The 17,891-nt window shown below is 49.4% G+C and overlaps 1 protein-coding gene across 7 annotated transcripts in view; it reads right to left on the bottom strand.

Moving 5' to 3' along the window:
* The window catches only part of EHMT2 (euchromatic histone lysine methyltransferase 2), a 46,372-nt gene that overhangs the window by 457 nt on the left and 28,024 nt on the right, over window positions 1–17,891 (bottom strand). For 4 of the 7 annotated variants that reach the window (XM_044305182.1, XM_044305185.1, XM_044305187.1 and 1 more), the window contains 11 exons: window positions 12,250–12,356; window positions 12,024–12,146; window positions 9,491–9,592; window positions 8,645–8,988; window positions 4,851–5,018; window positions 3,702–3,846; window positions 3,539–3,616; window positions 3,340–3,455; window positions 2,378–2,464; window positions 1,627–1,705; window positions 1,214–1,389 (listed from right to left, as the gene is read on the bottom strand). In XM_044305182.1, the coding sequence (XP_044161117.1) occupies window positions 1,214–1,389; window positions 1,627–1,705; window positions 2,378–2,464; window positions 3,340–3,455; window positions 3,539–3,616; window positions 3,702–3,846; window positions 4,851–5,018; window positions 8,645–8,988; window positions 9,491–9,592; window positions 12,024–12,146; window positions 12,250–12,356 (1,525 nt within the window). The remainder of the gene's footprint in view (window positions 1–1,213; window positions 1,390–1,626; window positions 1,706–2,377; window positions 2,465–3,339; window positions 3,456–3,538; window positions 3,617–3,701; window positions 3,847–4,850; window positions 5,019–8,644; window positions 8,989–9,490; window positions 9,593–12,023; window positions 12,147–12,249; window positions 12,357–17,891) is intronic. The other 3 variants (XM_044305186.1, XM_044305188.1, XM_044305189.1) reach the window with 1 other exon arrangement.

Below are 17,891 nucleotides of genomic sequence, written 5' to 3'. Positions count from 1 at the left end.
GCAGAGGGGGAAAGGGTTATATAAAGCGAGAACCGAAACTACAGATGAGGTCATGGAGGTGGAAGAGGATACACTGCAGGAGCTGAAGGGGTTGTCCGGTTTTCTCAGATTAGGACCTTTCCTTAGGACATCAACATGTCGATCAGCTGTTGGAAGAGACCTCTTGTGTTCTCTGCACCTGCGGCAGTGCGATTACACCACAAGTGCCGCCCTTTATCTGTGAGGGAGCTGGGAGTCGGACCCCCGCCGATCTGATACTGAGGATAGGTCATCAATATGAAGAAACTGGACCACCCCTTTAAAGGGATTTAATAGGATTCCCAAATGAGTTTTAGGAAAGACCATCAGTGTATGATCGGTGGGGATCGCTGTTCCGCAGGTGTCCTGGGAGTATTAAGCTCCACAAAGCACACCCTGATGACCCGTTCTAAGACTCACTAACCTGGCAAAAAACTCTGAAAAAATACTAGATAGATACTCTCCTATGCCTAGCATATGACCTCCCTTGGATATTAGCTGCCATATTTCCCTGAGGGTATCTAATAGACATCCTAACTTTAGGTGGCCACACATTAGATAGATGTAGGCCGAGCTCGCCAATTATGGCTGGATTGGAAGACCACAGATTGTGTAGGGGAGGCTCTGGACCGTACCCATTAAAAACAGATGTCAAGCGAGATTAGGACTGGGCAGGTTGGGTTTCAAATGACTGATTCCCTTTCAAAGGAGTCTGGTAACAGTCTTTTTCCTGTGCAGGAAACATGCATGCTCAGCCGAGCCAAGCAGGCATGTCTATGGGTGATCAGGGAGAGACAGCCTTCTAAGGGTCCATTCACACATCCGTAGCTCTGGGTCCGCAACCGTTCTGCAATTTTGCGGGACGGGCGCAGACCCATTCATTTCAATGGGGCCGCAAAAGACCGTAGTTCCGTTCTGCGGGCCCGCAAAAAAGATAGAGTTTGTCCTATTCTTGTCCGCAATTGCGGACAAGAATTAGCATTGCTATAATAGGGCTGGCCATGGGCCGGGCCGGCTGTCCGCAAAATGCAGAACACACACGGCCGGTATCAGTGTTTTGCGGACCGCAAAACCGTTACGGACGTGTGAATGGACCCTAATGTGTATGGCCGCCCTTGCAGAGGTTATGATTGATCCTCATTGAGAAAAGGTATCGCTGTCATTACATATAGTAAACGTGTCACTTTCTGCTTACCCAAGCTCCTCTCCTGCCCGGATGTCTCTTCCACTGAAGAAGGCAATGCGAGGAAAGCGCAGATCCTGGTGGGACATGAAGACTCGGACAGGGATCAGGTTGGGCTCACACAGGTGATTGATGAAGCGGCTGACGTTTCCGTAGTACCGGGCGTCTATGCAGTATACCTCTCCATCCTGAGAGAGAAGAACGCGTTAGTGCAGGGAAGACATACTACCAACGAGGCGGGTGAAACCGTCAGTGTGCCCCAGTTTGTGACAAGTGAATGGAAGGCTTTAGAGCTTATTTTAGGGCACAATCATCCAAGGTTACCCCAATGTATGAATACACCCCCCTTCTGTCTAAATACGTATACAGACACCAGAGCCGATGAGACCCAAGGAACTATGGAAAAGACAAGTGTCAGGTCTAACCTTGTTATCCAGGTCAAAGAGATAGGAGTCATCTTCTCTAACATCAGCTTCTGCATCGGAGATCAGCTCCCCCACATACCTGGAGGCAGAAGAAGAGACAAGTCCGTGCTTTATGGGATGTCCGACACCAAGCCGCCATTTTACAACTGTATATGAAAAGGCAACTAAGCTGATGAATAAATTCTATGGCTTACCTTGTATGGATCCAGAGTTACAACCTGTATTTCTTTCAGTCGAATTATACACTGCTTGTTTCCAGGGATTACGACCACCCTGCAATCCAGCAGTGGCGGTCGTGCTTGCAAACTATAGGAAAAAGCACTGCTCTCTCTCTGGTGGCTGGGGACTGGATGAGTGTACATAGGCACGCATGCGCAGCAACTCCCATCCCAACTACCTTGTATCTGCGCTGCAGCGGTGGCTGTAACCCCTGGAAACGAGCCGTGTATAAATGGGACTGAAAAATTAATCAAGTCAGCAGAAGAGGCAATATGGATAATCCCAATACATTAGTCTTGGATTAACCTTCTCTACATGATAAATGCCATTTGCTGAAGTGAGACAACATGTCACTGTATGACTGGCACAATGTGAAAACCTTATCTGTGTGCATTTAGAATAGTATCTTGCACCTGTGCAGCCTCCATTATACACCACCGGGGCCATGTCCTGCCCTGAGCTGGTGTTTTAACCCCATGACCTTCCTTCAGAGACTTCACAGCGCTGGACAGTCATCACATCGCAAACTTACTCGCAGATAAAGGATCCCTGGGGTATCGTCTGCAGAGCTCTCACTCCCCAGCCCATCTTTGCTGTACGGTATAGCTGCAGCCGGACCCTGAAACAGTAAAATGAGGTTATGTCAGTGTCACGTTTCCATACGTTATATACACAACTGACGGCTGAATATGCGGAAAGCAGGACCGCTAAAAACCTTTCACAGTTTCCGCATCAAATTAATATACAAAAACATTTTAGTTTTTTATTATAAGGCCACTTGTGATTTTGAAAAAAATAAAAGATACTTTCCTATAAGTAATAAAACGTATAAACTGGCAGCTTCCTCAGTCTTCTGATTTAAACGTTGTTGCCCCCCTGCAGATCAGTGCAAATGAGCTCTTTGGTGCAACGTGGGAGTCACAGTTGCACCAACAGCTCCCTTACTTATTGTGCTTAGCCCCGCCCCTAGCTCTGAGTGACAGGGCCAGGCAGTGGCCTGTACACAACGCAAGGTGCTCTGCTTGGTATCCTATGAAGAACGCTGCAGTCACTTCAAGTGGCTGATTGCTAGGGGGTGCCAGGAGTCGGACCACCACAGATCAGCTACTTAGGATCCGAGGATAGGTCGTTGGGGTTAATTCCCAGAAAACCCCTTTAATCTAGCGGCAACTAAACCTAGCTGGGAGTATACAATACTCATTTGTAAAGCTGGCCATACAGAAGTATCAGGTTTGGCTGACTTTATTTAAAGTGTACGGGGAGCCTCCTGCGATCGGTTATGTTGAATTTGAGCATGCCCCAGGTGGAGGGGAAATTAAAGCATCAGGAAGAGAGCCATAACTAACATGTTAAACCTTTCCATGTGTCCTACTAGGTTCCGTGCGCCTCATGAAGGCCCGGCTTGGGACACCCCTTTCTATGAACTAGATCAGAGATCTGCTAGGAAGGGCAGCGCCAGCACAGTGTAGGCGCCGCTGGTAATACAACACTTACTTAATGCCGCTCTGCACCACTCTGTTCTTGCACGTCTGCCAGCATGCACAGGCCTGGTTACACTCAAAGATAAGTGGGGGCTCAATCTTGTTAAATTCCTGTAGAAGACGACCATCCTGCAAACATTAAGGGGGAGGTGAGGAAGGATGCATGCAAAAGAAAACCGAGGTGACTGGAGCACGTCCGTAGAAACGCTCACCTTATCATACCAGCAGCGGATGCTCAGTTGTCCACAGAGGCAGTTACTAGACGAACAGTCATCCTGGCAGCTGCAGTTCTGTCCACACAAGTAAAAAAAGAAGTGAGTGGTAGAAAAAGAGACCATAGCAGGAGAGGAGACCGGAAAGTGAGGAGATCTGCACCTGCAGGTGAGTTATGTTGCGGTCAATGCTCATGGCCGACGTTTCACAGTTCTCCGAAACGTACTTATAGTCGTCTGGGGTCAGTTCTTCATCCACTCCGTTCACACATGGAATGGGGAAGTTTTCATACCCATGAGCAATGTCCCTAGAGGCACAGAAAAGAAGGGTCATACAGCGGCAGCGAGGTCAGAGTAATACTGGATATTCACAGAACAGACGTCTACAGTATTCACAGCGCACCCAGAGTAATAAAATGTGTCTCGTGTGAATACAAGAAACTGTATATCTTATTAGGGGGGAGGCGCCATCTTCCTCACCTTCCAGCAGCATGCAGTTCCCCTTTCCCTGTCCGCAGGTTTTCTATAGACAGTCAGAAACCTCTACAGTCACCAAAATGTCCGTCTAGTGTAACACAGTAAATAAAAGAGCAGGATCAGGGAGAGGAGGGGGATGCAGCTGCAGTATCTCTCACTAAGGGTGTGTGTGTGGGAGGCTGCATTCCGTAGGAGAGAAAAAGGAGACATCTATCAAGGGGGCAATTAATGCAGAGGGAACATGGTTTACTGTCCTATGGGCAAGAAATCCAAGATATATTAACCGACACCTATGGATGTATTCTGTCCAGCCGACTGTATTAGAGGACAAAGCTGCTCATACGTACGCACTGGGAGTGTCCGTCTGTCTGCTAGGCTCCCATATCCTGCACAGGACCCAGAGCTGTAAGATGTAATGCGATTCTACAGTGCACTGGATAGAGCAGGGCTGGCCAACCTGCGGCTCTCCAGCTGTTGTAAAACTACAACTCCCACCATGCCCTGCTGTAGGCAGACTGGGAGTTGTAGTTCTGCAACAGCTGGAGAGCTGCAGGTTGGCCACCCCTGGGATAGGGGAACCTAGGAGAAAGCAGGACATCTCCTAGTGCAGATATTCTGACCCAGCGGTGTAGGACGTGATTCTACAGTGCTGGCTCCTGCTCTATAATCATGTCCCTATATAATTTACACTTTAAAGTGATGAGAAGTTAGAACAGTACACATGCCCTGTCCCTGCTTTTGAACTTCATCATTGCAATGTCTGGTCTTCTGCTCCTCATCGGGACCACTGATCAGAAGTTACCCTCTGTGTTCACGAGGTGGTCCACACCCTCACCTGCTGATGATTCTCTCCGTGCGAACTGCTCTGTTGAGGATCCCCTGCCGGATCTTCCGATTGAGCTGTAAAGCGTACCAGACGTCTGTGTGCTCCAGGGTCAAGTCACATGGCGTGTCACCTTCATTGTTCCGAATCTCAGTGTCAGCCCCACGAGACAGAAACAGGCTGGAGAACAAAGGGATCATTTAATAGGTGATTAAAACAACAACAAAAAAAAACAACTTTTAAATATATATTATATAGAAACACAAATGCGACTTGAACCTTAGAGCATTATGTTTGACAGACAAGTTACATTCTATCAGGACAAACCATTCAGTGAATGTAGACCTAACTGGTATGACACAAACAGCACACTCCCGCAGCGGAAACGCACCCAAAAGCGAAAATTAGAAGAGTGCCTCCAGGTCCAACTCTCCCACACGACCTGACATCAGGAGTGGAGAGACACAGCCATGATGGATGGTATACTTTCCTCTGCTACTGAGCCATCCACAGTGCTCCAGACTAAAAAAAAATACCTAGTAGCCATTGGCTCCTGAACTGAAAAATTTAGGAGCCAAATTAAATCTTTAGTCGCCAAATCGAAACCGAATCAAAATTTTGGTATCGTGACAACACTACACCGATCAGATCGGCATAGGGTTGTTTTGATACCAAAATTTTGATTCGCTTTCGTCACCATAAAAAAGTATTGCGATACTCAATACCGCGCAAAAAAAAAACAACACCAAAAAAAGGCCGCGTGCATTTCGCATTTTATGAAACATTCGGCCCATAATAGAACAGTCCTATCCTATTTTTCGGGGTGACAAGGTGACTAAAAAATGGCGAATGCTCACCGCATAGGAGACATTTTTTAATAATTTAATAGTTTGGACAGCGCTATGTAATATGTTTATTTATTTATTGTTTATATATTTTATATGTAAAATTGGGAAAGGGGGGATTTAAACGTAATATTTTAGGGTACTTTCACACTAGCGTTTTTCTTTTCCGGCATAGAGTTCCGTCACAGGGGCTCTATACCGGAAAAGAACTGATCAGGCATATCTCCATGCATTCTGAATGGAGAGCGATCCGTTCAGGATGCATCAGGAGGTCTTCAGTTCAGTCATTTTGACTGATCAGGCAAAAGATAAAACCGCAGCATGCTACGGTTTTATCTCAGACGAAAAAAAACTGAAGATTTGCCTGAATGCCGGATCCAGCATTTTTTCCCATAGGAATGTATCAGTGCCGGATCTGGCATTCAGAATACCGGAATGCACCCGCACTAAATCCGGACCCATTCACTTCTATGGGGCTGTGCACATGAGGGGTGATTTTCACACATCACTTGTGCGTTGCGTGAAAATCGCAGCATGCTCTATATTGTGCGTTTTTCACGCAACGCAGGCCCCATAGAAGTGAATGGGGCTGCGTGAAAATCGCAAGCATCCGCAAGCAAGTGCAGATGCGGTGCAAATTTCACTCATGGTTGCTAGGATGAAAGTCTATTCACTGTATTATTTTTCCTTATAACATGGTTCTAAGGGAAAATAATAGCATTCTTTAATACAGAATGCATAGTAGAAGGTCAATATAATAAACATTGGTGGCGCAGTGTGCCTTTCCAAATATAATAAACATTGGTGGCGCAGTGCGCACCCCCCCAACACCCTAGTATAGTAAACATTGGTGGCGCAGTGTGCCCCCCTCAATATAATAAACATTACCCCCCTAACACCCCAGTATAATAAACATTGGGGGGGCGCAGTGTGGCCCCCCTCAATATAATAAACATTGGTGGCGCAGTGTGCCCCCCCCTCCCCTCAATATAATGAACATTGGTGGGCAGTGCCAATGAGGGTTAAAAAATAAAAATTAACTCACCTCCTCCAATTGATCATCTCCTGTTCTTTCTTCAGGACCTGTCTTCAGGACCTGTGGTGACATCACTGTGCTCATCACATGATTCATCACCATGGTGATGGACCATGTGATGAGCTCAGTGACATCACCACAGGTCCTGAAGACAGAACAGGAGACCGACAGCTACGCGATCAACTGGAGGAGGCGAGTTAATTTTTTTAAGTTATTTTTTAACCCTCATTGGCACTTCCCACTGAGCCACCAATGTTTCTTATACTGGGGTGTTGGGGGGGCACACTGTGCCACCAATGTTTCTTATACTGGGGTGTTGGGGGGGCACACTGTGCCACCAATGTTTCTTATACTGGGGTGTTGGGGGGGCACACTGTGCCACCAATGTTTCTTATACTGGGGTGTTGAGGGGGCACACTGCCACCAATGTTTCTTATACTGGGGTGTTGGGGGGGCACACTATGCCACCAATGTTTCTTATACTGGGGTGTTGGGGGGGCACACTGTACAGGGAGTCTAAGAAAGAATCGAATGAGTCACAAGTCGGATCTTTAGTTCTTTTCACCTGTGACTCATTCCATTCTTTCTCCCTGTACTTGTCAGTGACTCAGAGCTGCTAGTGCTCGCCTTGCCTCAGCTCTGATTGGTTGGTGGGCGGGGAGGGGCTGGCAGAAGCAGCTTCCACTCTAGGATCAGATTACACTCCTCCCGAGCCCCTCCCCTCCCTGCTGCCAGCGGCTCTGTGTGCTGTGACCGAGCTGACTGAGGCTGAGAAGAACATCGGCGGCAGAGAACTATCAGCTCCTGTGCCCGTCGCTGTTCAACTGCAGAGCTGCCGCGGAGGGTCTAGTCGCAAATGGCGACAAGACTAAAAAGTCTTGTCGCCATTTGTAAATTCTTAGTCGCATTGGCGACCGTTTTGGTCGCCATCTGGAGCCCTGATCCAGAGTGCAAGTGTGTCAACCACCCAACGACAGATAGGTACCCATTCAAGTAAAAGGGTGGCGAGATAATACACATAACCCTCCAGAATGTGAGCCACTACATTACAGCAGCTCTCAACTTTGAGAACAATTGGGGAGGGGTAAGGGCAGCCATGAACAAGGCACACCACCTCTATGACCATTCATATACCTCAACAAGTCCAGATGAGACATCTCTAATCTCCACAGAGTATGTTCAAATCTGAAGCAAGCTTCAGATGCTACATCAAACTTCGGATTAATACTGTATGGAGAACCGTCTCCATACAGTATTAAAATGTATGGGCTCCAATGAGCCGAAGGAAAACCACTTTAAAACGTGGAACCGAATTCGGGTTTGGTTCCAAGGTACTAGTCAGAACCGAAGCAGAGTTCAGTTTCAAGTTTTAAAGTGGTTTTCCACTTTAAAAATCAACTACCGAAGTTATTCAACGTCTTGTGCAACTTAGGCTCACCGGAGCCCATACAGTCTAACACTGTACGAAGACGAATCTCCGTACAGTATTAATCCGAAGTTTTGAACTAAGCTCCAAAGCTCGTTTCGCTCAACACCAATTATGACTCCTCATAGACATTATTGACTAAGCCTTCTAATTAGAGCCAGGCACCTACAGTTTTTAGCTAGAAGATCTTGCAGCTCTGTAGACCTCCAAGCATGTGAGAAGACTTTAAACGGAATTTCCAGGTTTAGAAGGGGGGGGAGGAAAAGAAAAAAAAAAAAAAGAAAAAAAAAAAAAAAAAAAAAAGCTTTCTTCCAGGAACAGCTCCACACCTGTCCATGGGTTGCATCTGGTATTGCGACTCCGTTCCAGAGAAGTGAATGAAGCCGAGCTGCAATATGACACACAACCTGTGGCCAGGTTTGGCGCAGTTTTTAAAAGAAAGCAGCCATGTTTTTACCATCCTGGGTATGCCTGCAAACAGAAGACAGAAGGCTCTTACTTTACGCAGTGGATGTAGCCCTCGCGAGCAGATATGTGCAGTGGCGTATCCCCGTGGAAGTTGACTGCATGCAGCTCGCACTGTGCGTTAAGCAGAATCTCAGCAATCTCCACACTGCCGGTGAAGGACGCCCAGTGTAAGCAGATGTTTTTCTCCTGCAATGAAGAAAATGCACAAAAACGAATAAAACAAACTGGAATATGGAAATCAATAAAGGGGAAGGAGCGTGGGATACTCACATTGTCCTGCAAAGTAACATCTGCCCCCCTTGTCAATAATGTACGGATGACATCAATGTGCTTGTGCTCTGCAGCCCAGATGATAGGTGTCCAGCCACCATTGTCCTAGGAAATACATCAAGGGTTAAAGGGGTTGTCCCATCTCAGACAACGGGGACATATCGCTAGGATATGCCCCCATTGTCTGATAGCGGTGGGACCCACACCTATATCGAGAACGGGGCACCATAAGTGAAAGAGGGTGTACTGCCCCTCCATTTATTTTTATGGGGCCGCTGAAAATAGCCGAGCGCTGGCTCGGCTAATTCTCTCAGCCCCATAGAAATGAATAGGAGCCTGGGCCGCGAATGCGCGGTATGCTCCCTTTCACTCCTATGGGAGCGGCGCTTGGTGGTGGACAGACCCCGGGAAATCTGGGGTCCTCCAGCCACAGCGCTCTGTTCTCGTTATAGGTGCGGGTCCCAGCAGTGGGACTCGCACCAATCAGACAATGGGGGCATATCCTAGCGATATGCCCCCATTGTCTGAGATGGGAATACCACTTTAAACCAAAGTCTCACCCCATTTCACTGCAGGTGGATGTATAAACGGCTGATCTTTCTCTTACCTGGGCATTCACATTGACTTGGCCTGTGGAAAGCAGGAAGGACAGCATTTCCAGATTTCCACTTTTGGCTGCGTGATGAAGGCAGGTGGAACCATCCTCCTCCTGAGAAATTAAAAGAAACTTTCAGATCTGCTCAACAGAATCATCACAGCAGTGAATAGACAGTTCCAAATGTCCCATCTTTGAATACATAATCCTGCAAAATTTCAGAGCCCGGAAGAAAAACCTGCAAAAACAGCGCCACCTGGTGTCAAAATGGATATGGTATACTGATCTTGAAGAGACTGGTCTCTTGTTAATACGGGTGGTTAAAAAGGCAAACAAATGGGTTGTTCTTCATGGAATACTTTTCCAATATGGACAGCTCTACATCCATATCATCTTCCTCCATACCTCAGAAAAGTCTGCATCCTCATAAAGGGAATCTGTCACCTCCATATGGCCATATACAGTGATTACATTGCCCTATAGCACACCTATGCATGAATGTAAAAGTACCTTTGTCTTTTTCTTTACACTTGCAGAAGCTGGAAAAACGAAGTTACATTCATATGCAAATGAGCCCTCATAACGCACAAGTGCCCAGGGGCGGCGTTCACTGTGTTGGAGCCCAGGCTGTCCTGCCCTTTTTCATTGTATCCCTGTCTTAGCCTCTGCCCGTCCTCCTATTCCCTTGCGTCATCCTTCGGTCCGGCCGAGATCCCGCACACTGCTTAGTCGGGCTGGAGCATGCGCACTGCGGCACGCCATCGCTTTAACTACTGCGCAGAAACCAGCGTCAATGTGGCGTTTGCCGTCGCATGTGCAGTAGTTAAAGCGATGCCGTGCCCAAAAAATGACATGGCGTCCTTATTTTACGGCTCAAAAGGATTACAGCAGGGATGTCAAACTCGTGGCCCTCCAGCTGTTGCAAAACTACAACTCCCATCATGCCTGGGCATACTACAGCTATCAGAGAATGATGGGAGTTGTAGTTTTGCAACATCTGGAGGGCCATGAGTTTGACATCCATGGATTACAGCAATACCAAATTTGCATATTTTTTTTCTTTTACTAAACCTTTGAAGAAAAAAAAAAAACATTTTCTTTGCATTGCCATTTTCTGACAGCCATAACTTTGGAGCTGTGTTAGTGCATTTTTTGGAGGGGGCCAAGATGAACCAAAAAATGGTGAACGGGGACGCTTGCCTGGGGTTTAGAATATACCATCGGATCTGAGTTTTCACGCTCTCAGTGAGAGCGTGAAAACTCAAATCCGATGGTATATTCTAACCCCCAGGCGTTCCCATGGTGACAGGGACGCTTGCCTGGGGGTTAGAATATACAGGGCCACGCCGCTCACAGGAGAACATTTATAAACTAATTAGTAACTTGAACTTTAATCATTGACATTGCTGAATGCTGATCTCTTTACTTGGATTGGATACCTTACTCTGTCTTAGCTCCGGTAACAGCAGGCAGTGCGGGCGGGCGGCGCTCACTCACTGATGTCACGCGCCTGCGCCGCCTAGTGGGAGGAGCAGGCGCGTGACATCAGTGAGTGCGCGCCGCCCGCCCGCACTGCCTGCTGTACCGTTACCGGAGCTAAGAAAGAGTAAGGTATCCAATCCAAGTAAAGAGATCAGCATTCAGCAAGTGTCAATGATTAAAGTTCAAGTTACTGATTAGTTTATAAATGTTCTCCTGTGAGCGTCAGGGAGGGGGATCTGTGGATGGCACTGTTTAGGGGAGGGAGGGGGGGGGGGGGGATCTGTGGATGGCACTGTTTAGGGGGGGGGGGGGGGGGGGGGAGATCTGTGGATGGCACTGTTTGGGGGGGGGGGGGGGGGAATCTGTCGATGGCACTGGGGGGGGGGGGGGGGGGGGGGGGGGCATACAATTATTTTTGCTATGGGGCCCATGCATTTCTAGCTACGCCCCTGGTTCAGGTGTTTTGAGATGCAGCAATTCTTTAATATGTAAAATTGGCAAGGGGGGGGGGGGGGGGGGTGTATTACATTTTTTTTTTACTTTCTCCACAGTACCTAATAGCCCCCTTAGGGCTCTGGAACCAGATTTCTTCTGACCGGTTGTCCCACAATAGAATACAACTGCGGTGTATGGGATTCTGAGACACTGCCTGCTGAGCTGTGCCTCGGACACAGCTTTACAAGCAGTTTACCATCCGGACCTGGGAACCTTCAGCAGGCCTCAGGCTGTCATGGTAACCGATCGAAAGCCAGCGATTTCACTGCAGGGGCTCTGATGGGAGGGGAGAGGGAAGCCCCTCCATCTGCCTTGCCCCACATATGATTGCTATTGACCGTAGCATCTGCGAAGTTAAATGACCGGTTTCAGCATCATGGCCGATCCTGGTCATTATGACTGGGTTTCTGCTGTGTTTTACAGCCAGCACACGACACATATCGAGCAGTCTCGGCGCTATAGCTCCCTTCATAAAACCCCTTAAGCATAATGACGTAGATGTGCGTGATTATCTGTTAAGGGGTTAAGTAGATCAGATAAATGAAGTGACTATCCATAGTGGGCTTACCTGGTGGTACACACAGGCTCCACATTGTGCCAAATATTTGGCAACATCCAAATGATTGTTGACTACGGCTTCTAGAAGAGGTGTACGAAGAACCTTGTCAGTGGCATTGAAGTTGGCACCGGCCTGGGAGGGAATACATGGCAGTGTTAAAAAGATAAAATAATAATATTTTAAATGCCACAATGTGAGCAGAACTGAGTGCAAGTAGATGGCAGCACTACTGTACCTGTATGAGGATGTGACACAGCTCTATGCTTCCTCTCTGTGCGGCAGCATGGAGGGGGCTTCTCTTTAACTGCTGATCATTCAGGAAACTGGAGTCTTGGTTATCCGCTAAGACAGAGTAAAAATACAAGAGAGAGCATAGTGAGCATAGAAGACACTGCTATATGGGCACCAAAGTGCCTATATCAGTACAGAAAGACATCTAAAAATTGAAAAAATAAAAATAAAAAAAATGGCAATACCACCATGGCAGACGGCAACCGGGGTTCATTATATGTGACCGCTGCAGCCAATTACTGGCCTCGGTGGTCATGTGTGTTAACGGCAGTGATTGGCAGCGGTGGTCACCTGAATGATGGACCTGACGGCATGGCTGCAGGACCAGTGGTGACCAGAACGATGGCACTACAGCGCTGGGACATTTAAAATGCGAGTAAGGTTTCATTTTAATTTGATACGGCTCCCTGCTCTGTGTCGGGCAGGAATTTGAGTTGATCAAACACAATTCTGTAAGATAATCACCCTGTGTAGAAGGCTCCTATATTAAGGGAGATTATCCAAGAGCAGGCTGCATGGAAAAATTGGATTTTTTGTACTCACCGTAAAATCCTTTTCTCGTAGTAGGCATTGGGGGACACAGCACCATGGGTATATGTCCAACTACCACTAGGAGGCACTAGACACAAAAAGTGTTGGCTCCTCCCAGGTGGGCTATACCCTCTCCACAGGCACGAGGCTATTCAGTTTGTACCAAAAGCAGTAGGAGAGAGAAGAAAAGCAAGGAACCAACAACTCCCGTACCGGGAAAGATCAAGAGACCAGCCCGGAGAAGCGGAAGTAAAAACATAGGGTGGGATCTGTGTCCCCCAATGCCTACTACGAGAAAAGGATTTTACGGTGAGTACAAAAAATCCAATTTTCTCGTGCATGGCATTGGGGGACACAGCACCATGGGACGTCCCAAAGCAGTCCCTGAGGGTGGGAAAAGAAGAGACGTGCCACCGGCTGGGCATACAGGTGCAGGAGAATGTGACCATGTGACCCAACAGGAAAAAACACGGAATGGGCAAGAGGTCTCATAACAAGGAAGAAACCTCAGAAGAAGCAGGGAAGACTGCCAGCACCCCAGGACAAATGTCTGGAAGAAAATCCCAAATGCAAGAAGGTGGCAAAAGGGAACACCAAGCGCAGCCAAGGGCTGGAGAAAAAAATTAGGACAGCACTGCGTGTTGGATCGACCCAACGCCCTACATTGTCTCAGACCCATAAACCTGTGGCCATCCCCTGAAAGGCCAGGGGAGAAAAGAAACAGGGAAGCACTGGAAACCAAACGAGTGAGGGAAGCCATAGCAAGGCTCACATGTGAAGGGAGAGGGACTCCCCTCACCGCAAGGCCAGGTGAAGAAGCCAAGCGCCCCATGTAAAGGCGAAAACCCAAGGCTGCTAGAGGAAACTGCCAACCCTTGGAGAAGGAGGGGGTTGTAGGTAAAAGCCAGGAACAAAGAACGATCGCTCCTGCGTCCCCAAAAACAGGAAACGAGGCACAAGCCTCCGAAAACAAGATAGCACTGTAAAGCGCAAGACCAGAGGAAACTCTGGGCATGTGAAGTATCATGGAAAAAAGGAACCAGAGACAGGCCCAGGCAACCTTGGCAGGAACACACTGGACTGACAGACATGGGAGTAGAAGAAGAGCACTCCAAACAGCCTAAGGAGGAAGGGGTCTACAACAGGAGGAGGTCCCTCCCGAAGGAGACCATACGGTGGAATTGCAAACCGTAGCACCAAACCACTCAATACCAGGTACTTTACGTGGGAGGATGGAAAAAAAAGACAAATCCCAAGAGGACCTCAAATGAACAGGGACAGGGACTCCAGAAAGGAGTACCCAGATGGGGTCACAAGGAACCAGGAGCTGAACCACCGGAAGACAACGCAAGCCAGCATATCCAGGAAAGGCGAAAAGAAACCGCCATAGGGGAAGGGACATTGGCCATGGACAACTAGCCGCACCAAAAACATTGACCAGCAAACCGTAAACATTGTCCCAGAGAGGGCAAGTACAGCAGCTCGGAGGTACCACAAAACGACAGACATCGATATGCATAAGGAATGCAGAAGTCGCCATGAAAAAACCGGGGTAGCCTACATAGAAATGTAGAAACCAGCTGCGACCGGCATACAGAAAACTTCCAGGGGGGAGAAAGTACCAGACAGGTGCAGACGACAGCAAGGTCCAAGAGGACTGCCCCTTCGCCATGTAGCACAACTAAGCAGAAAATACAAGGGAATACCGAAAACACCTGGACCCAGAAGGAACTACGGGGCCCTGTCCGATACCAGAGCAATCAGCTGAAAATTCAGACAGGTGTGTGTGGCGCTCAGAGGTCCTGTCCTTGACCCGTCAGGGAGGACGTCCAGCAATGATAAAAGCCGTGGACCCAGAAGGATACCGTGAGGCGGACATCCAGCGATGACCGAAAACCACTGCCGCGGCCGATGCTCACCAGCTACATGTCCAAACAAGGTAGAAGATCCAGTGGAGATCCTTGTACTACACCAGGAATGGCCCGCTCAGCAATAGGAAACAATGTGAGTACTCCCCTATAACATGGGGTAACGCGGAGCACAGCATACCGTAGGACCTTAAAGAGAAAGCAAGAGCAACTCTAGCACAAAGGCCAACAACCACCTGGCCATGGAGTAGGAGGTTGAATGAGGACCACCCGCCGGACCAGACAGATCAGTCATATACTGGAGCTACCAGAAGCAGCACTAGACCGATAAGGTGGGGGATGGGCTGACCCACCCCTGCCAGATATGGTAACCATGCACATGCTGAACAAGGGTGACCTGGTGCTGACAGTGCCTTGAGCGGCACAAGGAGACCAATGAGGACGACAGTAACGGAGTGGCAGACGTACGGAAGAACCAAACGGATGGAACCAACATCTGCAGCACAGATTAGAACCCGTGGGCAGAAAACACCTAGTAAGAAAGAAACTGTCTGGGCCACAGATCGCACCACAGGGCCCAGCACTTGGGGTACTACAAACACACGCCTAAAATAAAGGTAAAGTGGCTGCATGTTGCCGACCAAGGAGAGTGGAAACATAGCCACAGCATCTGGGGATGCGACAGCATTCGAAGGGTACAGGTACACAACCTGTAAAGTAGAAATATGGCTGTGAAGAGGAACTTCATTTAAGATCGAAGCAATGTGGCCGCATGGTGCACCCCAGACCCAGAGAGGTGCAACAGCAACTGCGTTAACAATGGAACCCATAGGGCCGCACGGTACCACAAAGAACAAGACAGGTGCACACTACAATCAGGTAGGTGCAATGGCAACAGAAACAGGGCCGCATAGTACACCATAGAAGCCAGACAGGTGTAACGGCTGCAGCATCAAAGACGGTTCAGGAACTCTACCTATGAAGGAAGTAAGATGGCTGTTTGGTGCACACTATGATGAGGTAGGTGCAATGGCCACGGCAACTGGAGGAGGCCTCAAAATCTCGTCCTGTAAGGGAGAGAAAATGCCACATGGTACACCATAAAGCCGGACAGGAGGAACGGCTACCACATCCGGAGATGGTGCAGGTACTCTACCTGTTAAGGGATCAAGGTGGCAGGGAACAGACAGGTGTAACTGAACCGGACAGGGGCAACTCTATGGCAATAGAAAGTGGCCTCTATATCTCGCCCGTAGGGAGAAATGTTGCCGCCTGGAAGACAATAGAGCCCGCCAGGGGTATCGACCACAGCACCGGAGATGGCGTAGGTACTCTACCTATGAAGGGAGCAAAATGGCTGGGAATAGACAGGTGCAATTTCAACGGCAATTAAAGGCGGCCTGTAAATCTCGCCAGAAAGGGAGAAATAGTGCCGCACGGAACACCATAGCGCCAGCCAGGGGAATTGGCTACAGCATCAGGAGATGGCGTAGATACTCTACCTATGACGGGAGCAAAGTGGCTGGGAACAGACAGGTGCAATTGCAACGGCAATCGAAGCGGCCTGTACATCTCGCCCGGAAGGGAGAAATAGTGCTGTATGGAACACCCCAGAGCCAGCCAGGAGTAATGGCTTCAGCATCTGGAGTAGGTGTAGGTACACTACCTATGAAAAGGGGCAAGGCAGCTGTACAATTGCTCTTAACTCCCCAACCTACAGGAGGCGATAGCCGAGCTAACCGCTTGCCCAGAACAGGAACCCCCTGTAATGAGGTAGAGTGGCGAACACCACCACCAGGATGGGGACCCTGTGGAAACACTCTCAAATATGTAGAGGATAGCCCCTGGTATAGGGGAACCAGGAAGGCTTGTCAGGGACAGCCTATGGCAGTGGTGCAGGCATCCCCCTGTTAAGGAGAAGGCGTACGTATCAGAGACACCGCGTAGGTGACTCAGTATGCTAAACACGGGGACGGCTGCCTTACCTGTGCGGTTGAATACCTGTGTGGTCAGGGGAGCACCATCCGAAAATCCACTAGAGGGGATACCAACCCTGGGTAGGAAAGGTTCCTCCGTCCACATTCGTCTTGACCTCCCAGAGGGCTTCTGTATGGAGGAAGACCGCCTGATGCTCTGTTCCGAGGGAATCGGCGCAGAGGTGTCCCCAGAGGCAACGGATGGGGTGACAGGAAGGATTCGTCACCAGCCTCAGGCCTGTCCTGGGGGGGATCCGAGGATGCCGAGGAGGGGTGGTACCCCGTTGAGACCACCCGAGGGAGTACCGTGAGCTACCCCTAGCCGAACCCGGGTGCAGGTACCCCTAACTGAGCGTGCCCCATCTGCAGGGAGGACCCTGGGAGGGCAGAGGTGGCCGCAATTTGGATTGGTAGCGGCCAGCGACACCGCCAGGGAGAGGCGGTCAAGGTTCCCATGGCATTGACACGGAGGGAGCCCATTCATGGGGGACCGACACAAAGGGATTGTTCGGGGAAAGGATCTGGGAAGAGGTACTGCACCCAGCAGGGACAGGCTGACCGCACGGCAGCCATTGTTAGACCCAGAGAGGTGCAGACAGCGGACGCACGTGAAAACACGTGGCGACCGAGGAGAGGCTGGGAGAGGAGATGCTCAAAAAGCAGCCAGCAGAGGCTGTCTATCCTGACCCGGACGCCCTGTTCCCCCAAAGAGGCGCTGCAGCAGCTTGTCCCCCCAAAAGAGGTGGTCAGTAGGGCTGCAGGGGACATAAAGCAATTGAGGGGAGGGAAGGGGTTAACCACCCCCTTCAGCAGAAAAAACACGTTAGCCCAGGAAAGGGTGAAGAGATAGCCCCTCCCAAGGGCCGGGCGGGGCTCAGAAAAAGCCCGGGAAGCAAGGAGGAGGGGCCGGGAAGATTGCGGCCTAGCAGGCCCAAAAGCCGGGGCCTCGATTTATTAAGGCGGCCGGGAATGGAGCGAGGGGGGCGGGGCGAACCGCGGCCGACAGAGGGCCCACCGAATCATAAAAATAGGTGAGGAGGGTAGGGGGGGAGAAGCGACACCTAGGGACAGGTGGATCAGGGCAAACGGAGCACCTGGGAGCCGGGAACGGGCCACAGAAGATGAGGCCTAGTCCCGGCAGAAGCCGGGGACTAAAGTAGCGGAGAAGCCAGGGAGAAGACTGTGTGGCCAGGGAGGAGAGAAAAGACCAA

The sequence above is a fragment of the Bufo gargarizans genome, chromosome 9 (assembly GCF_014858855.1).
Source record: "Bufo gargarizans isolate SCDJY-AF-19 chromosome 9, ASM1485885v1, whole genome shotgun sequence".
Classification (NCBI taxonomy): Eukaryota; Metazoa; Chordata; class Amphibia; order Anura; family Bufonidae; genus Bufo; species Bufo gargarizans.
Note: the sequence above shows the minus strand (reverse complement) of the source record. Positions and strands in the feature narration are given on the sequence as shown.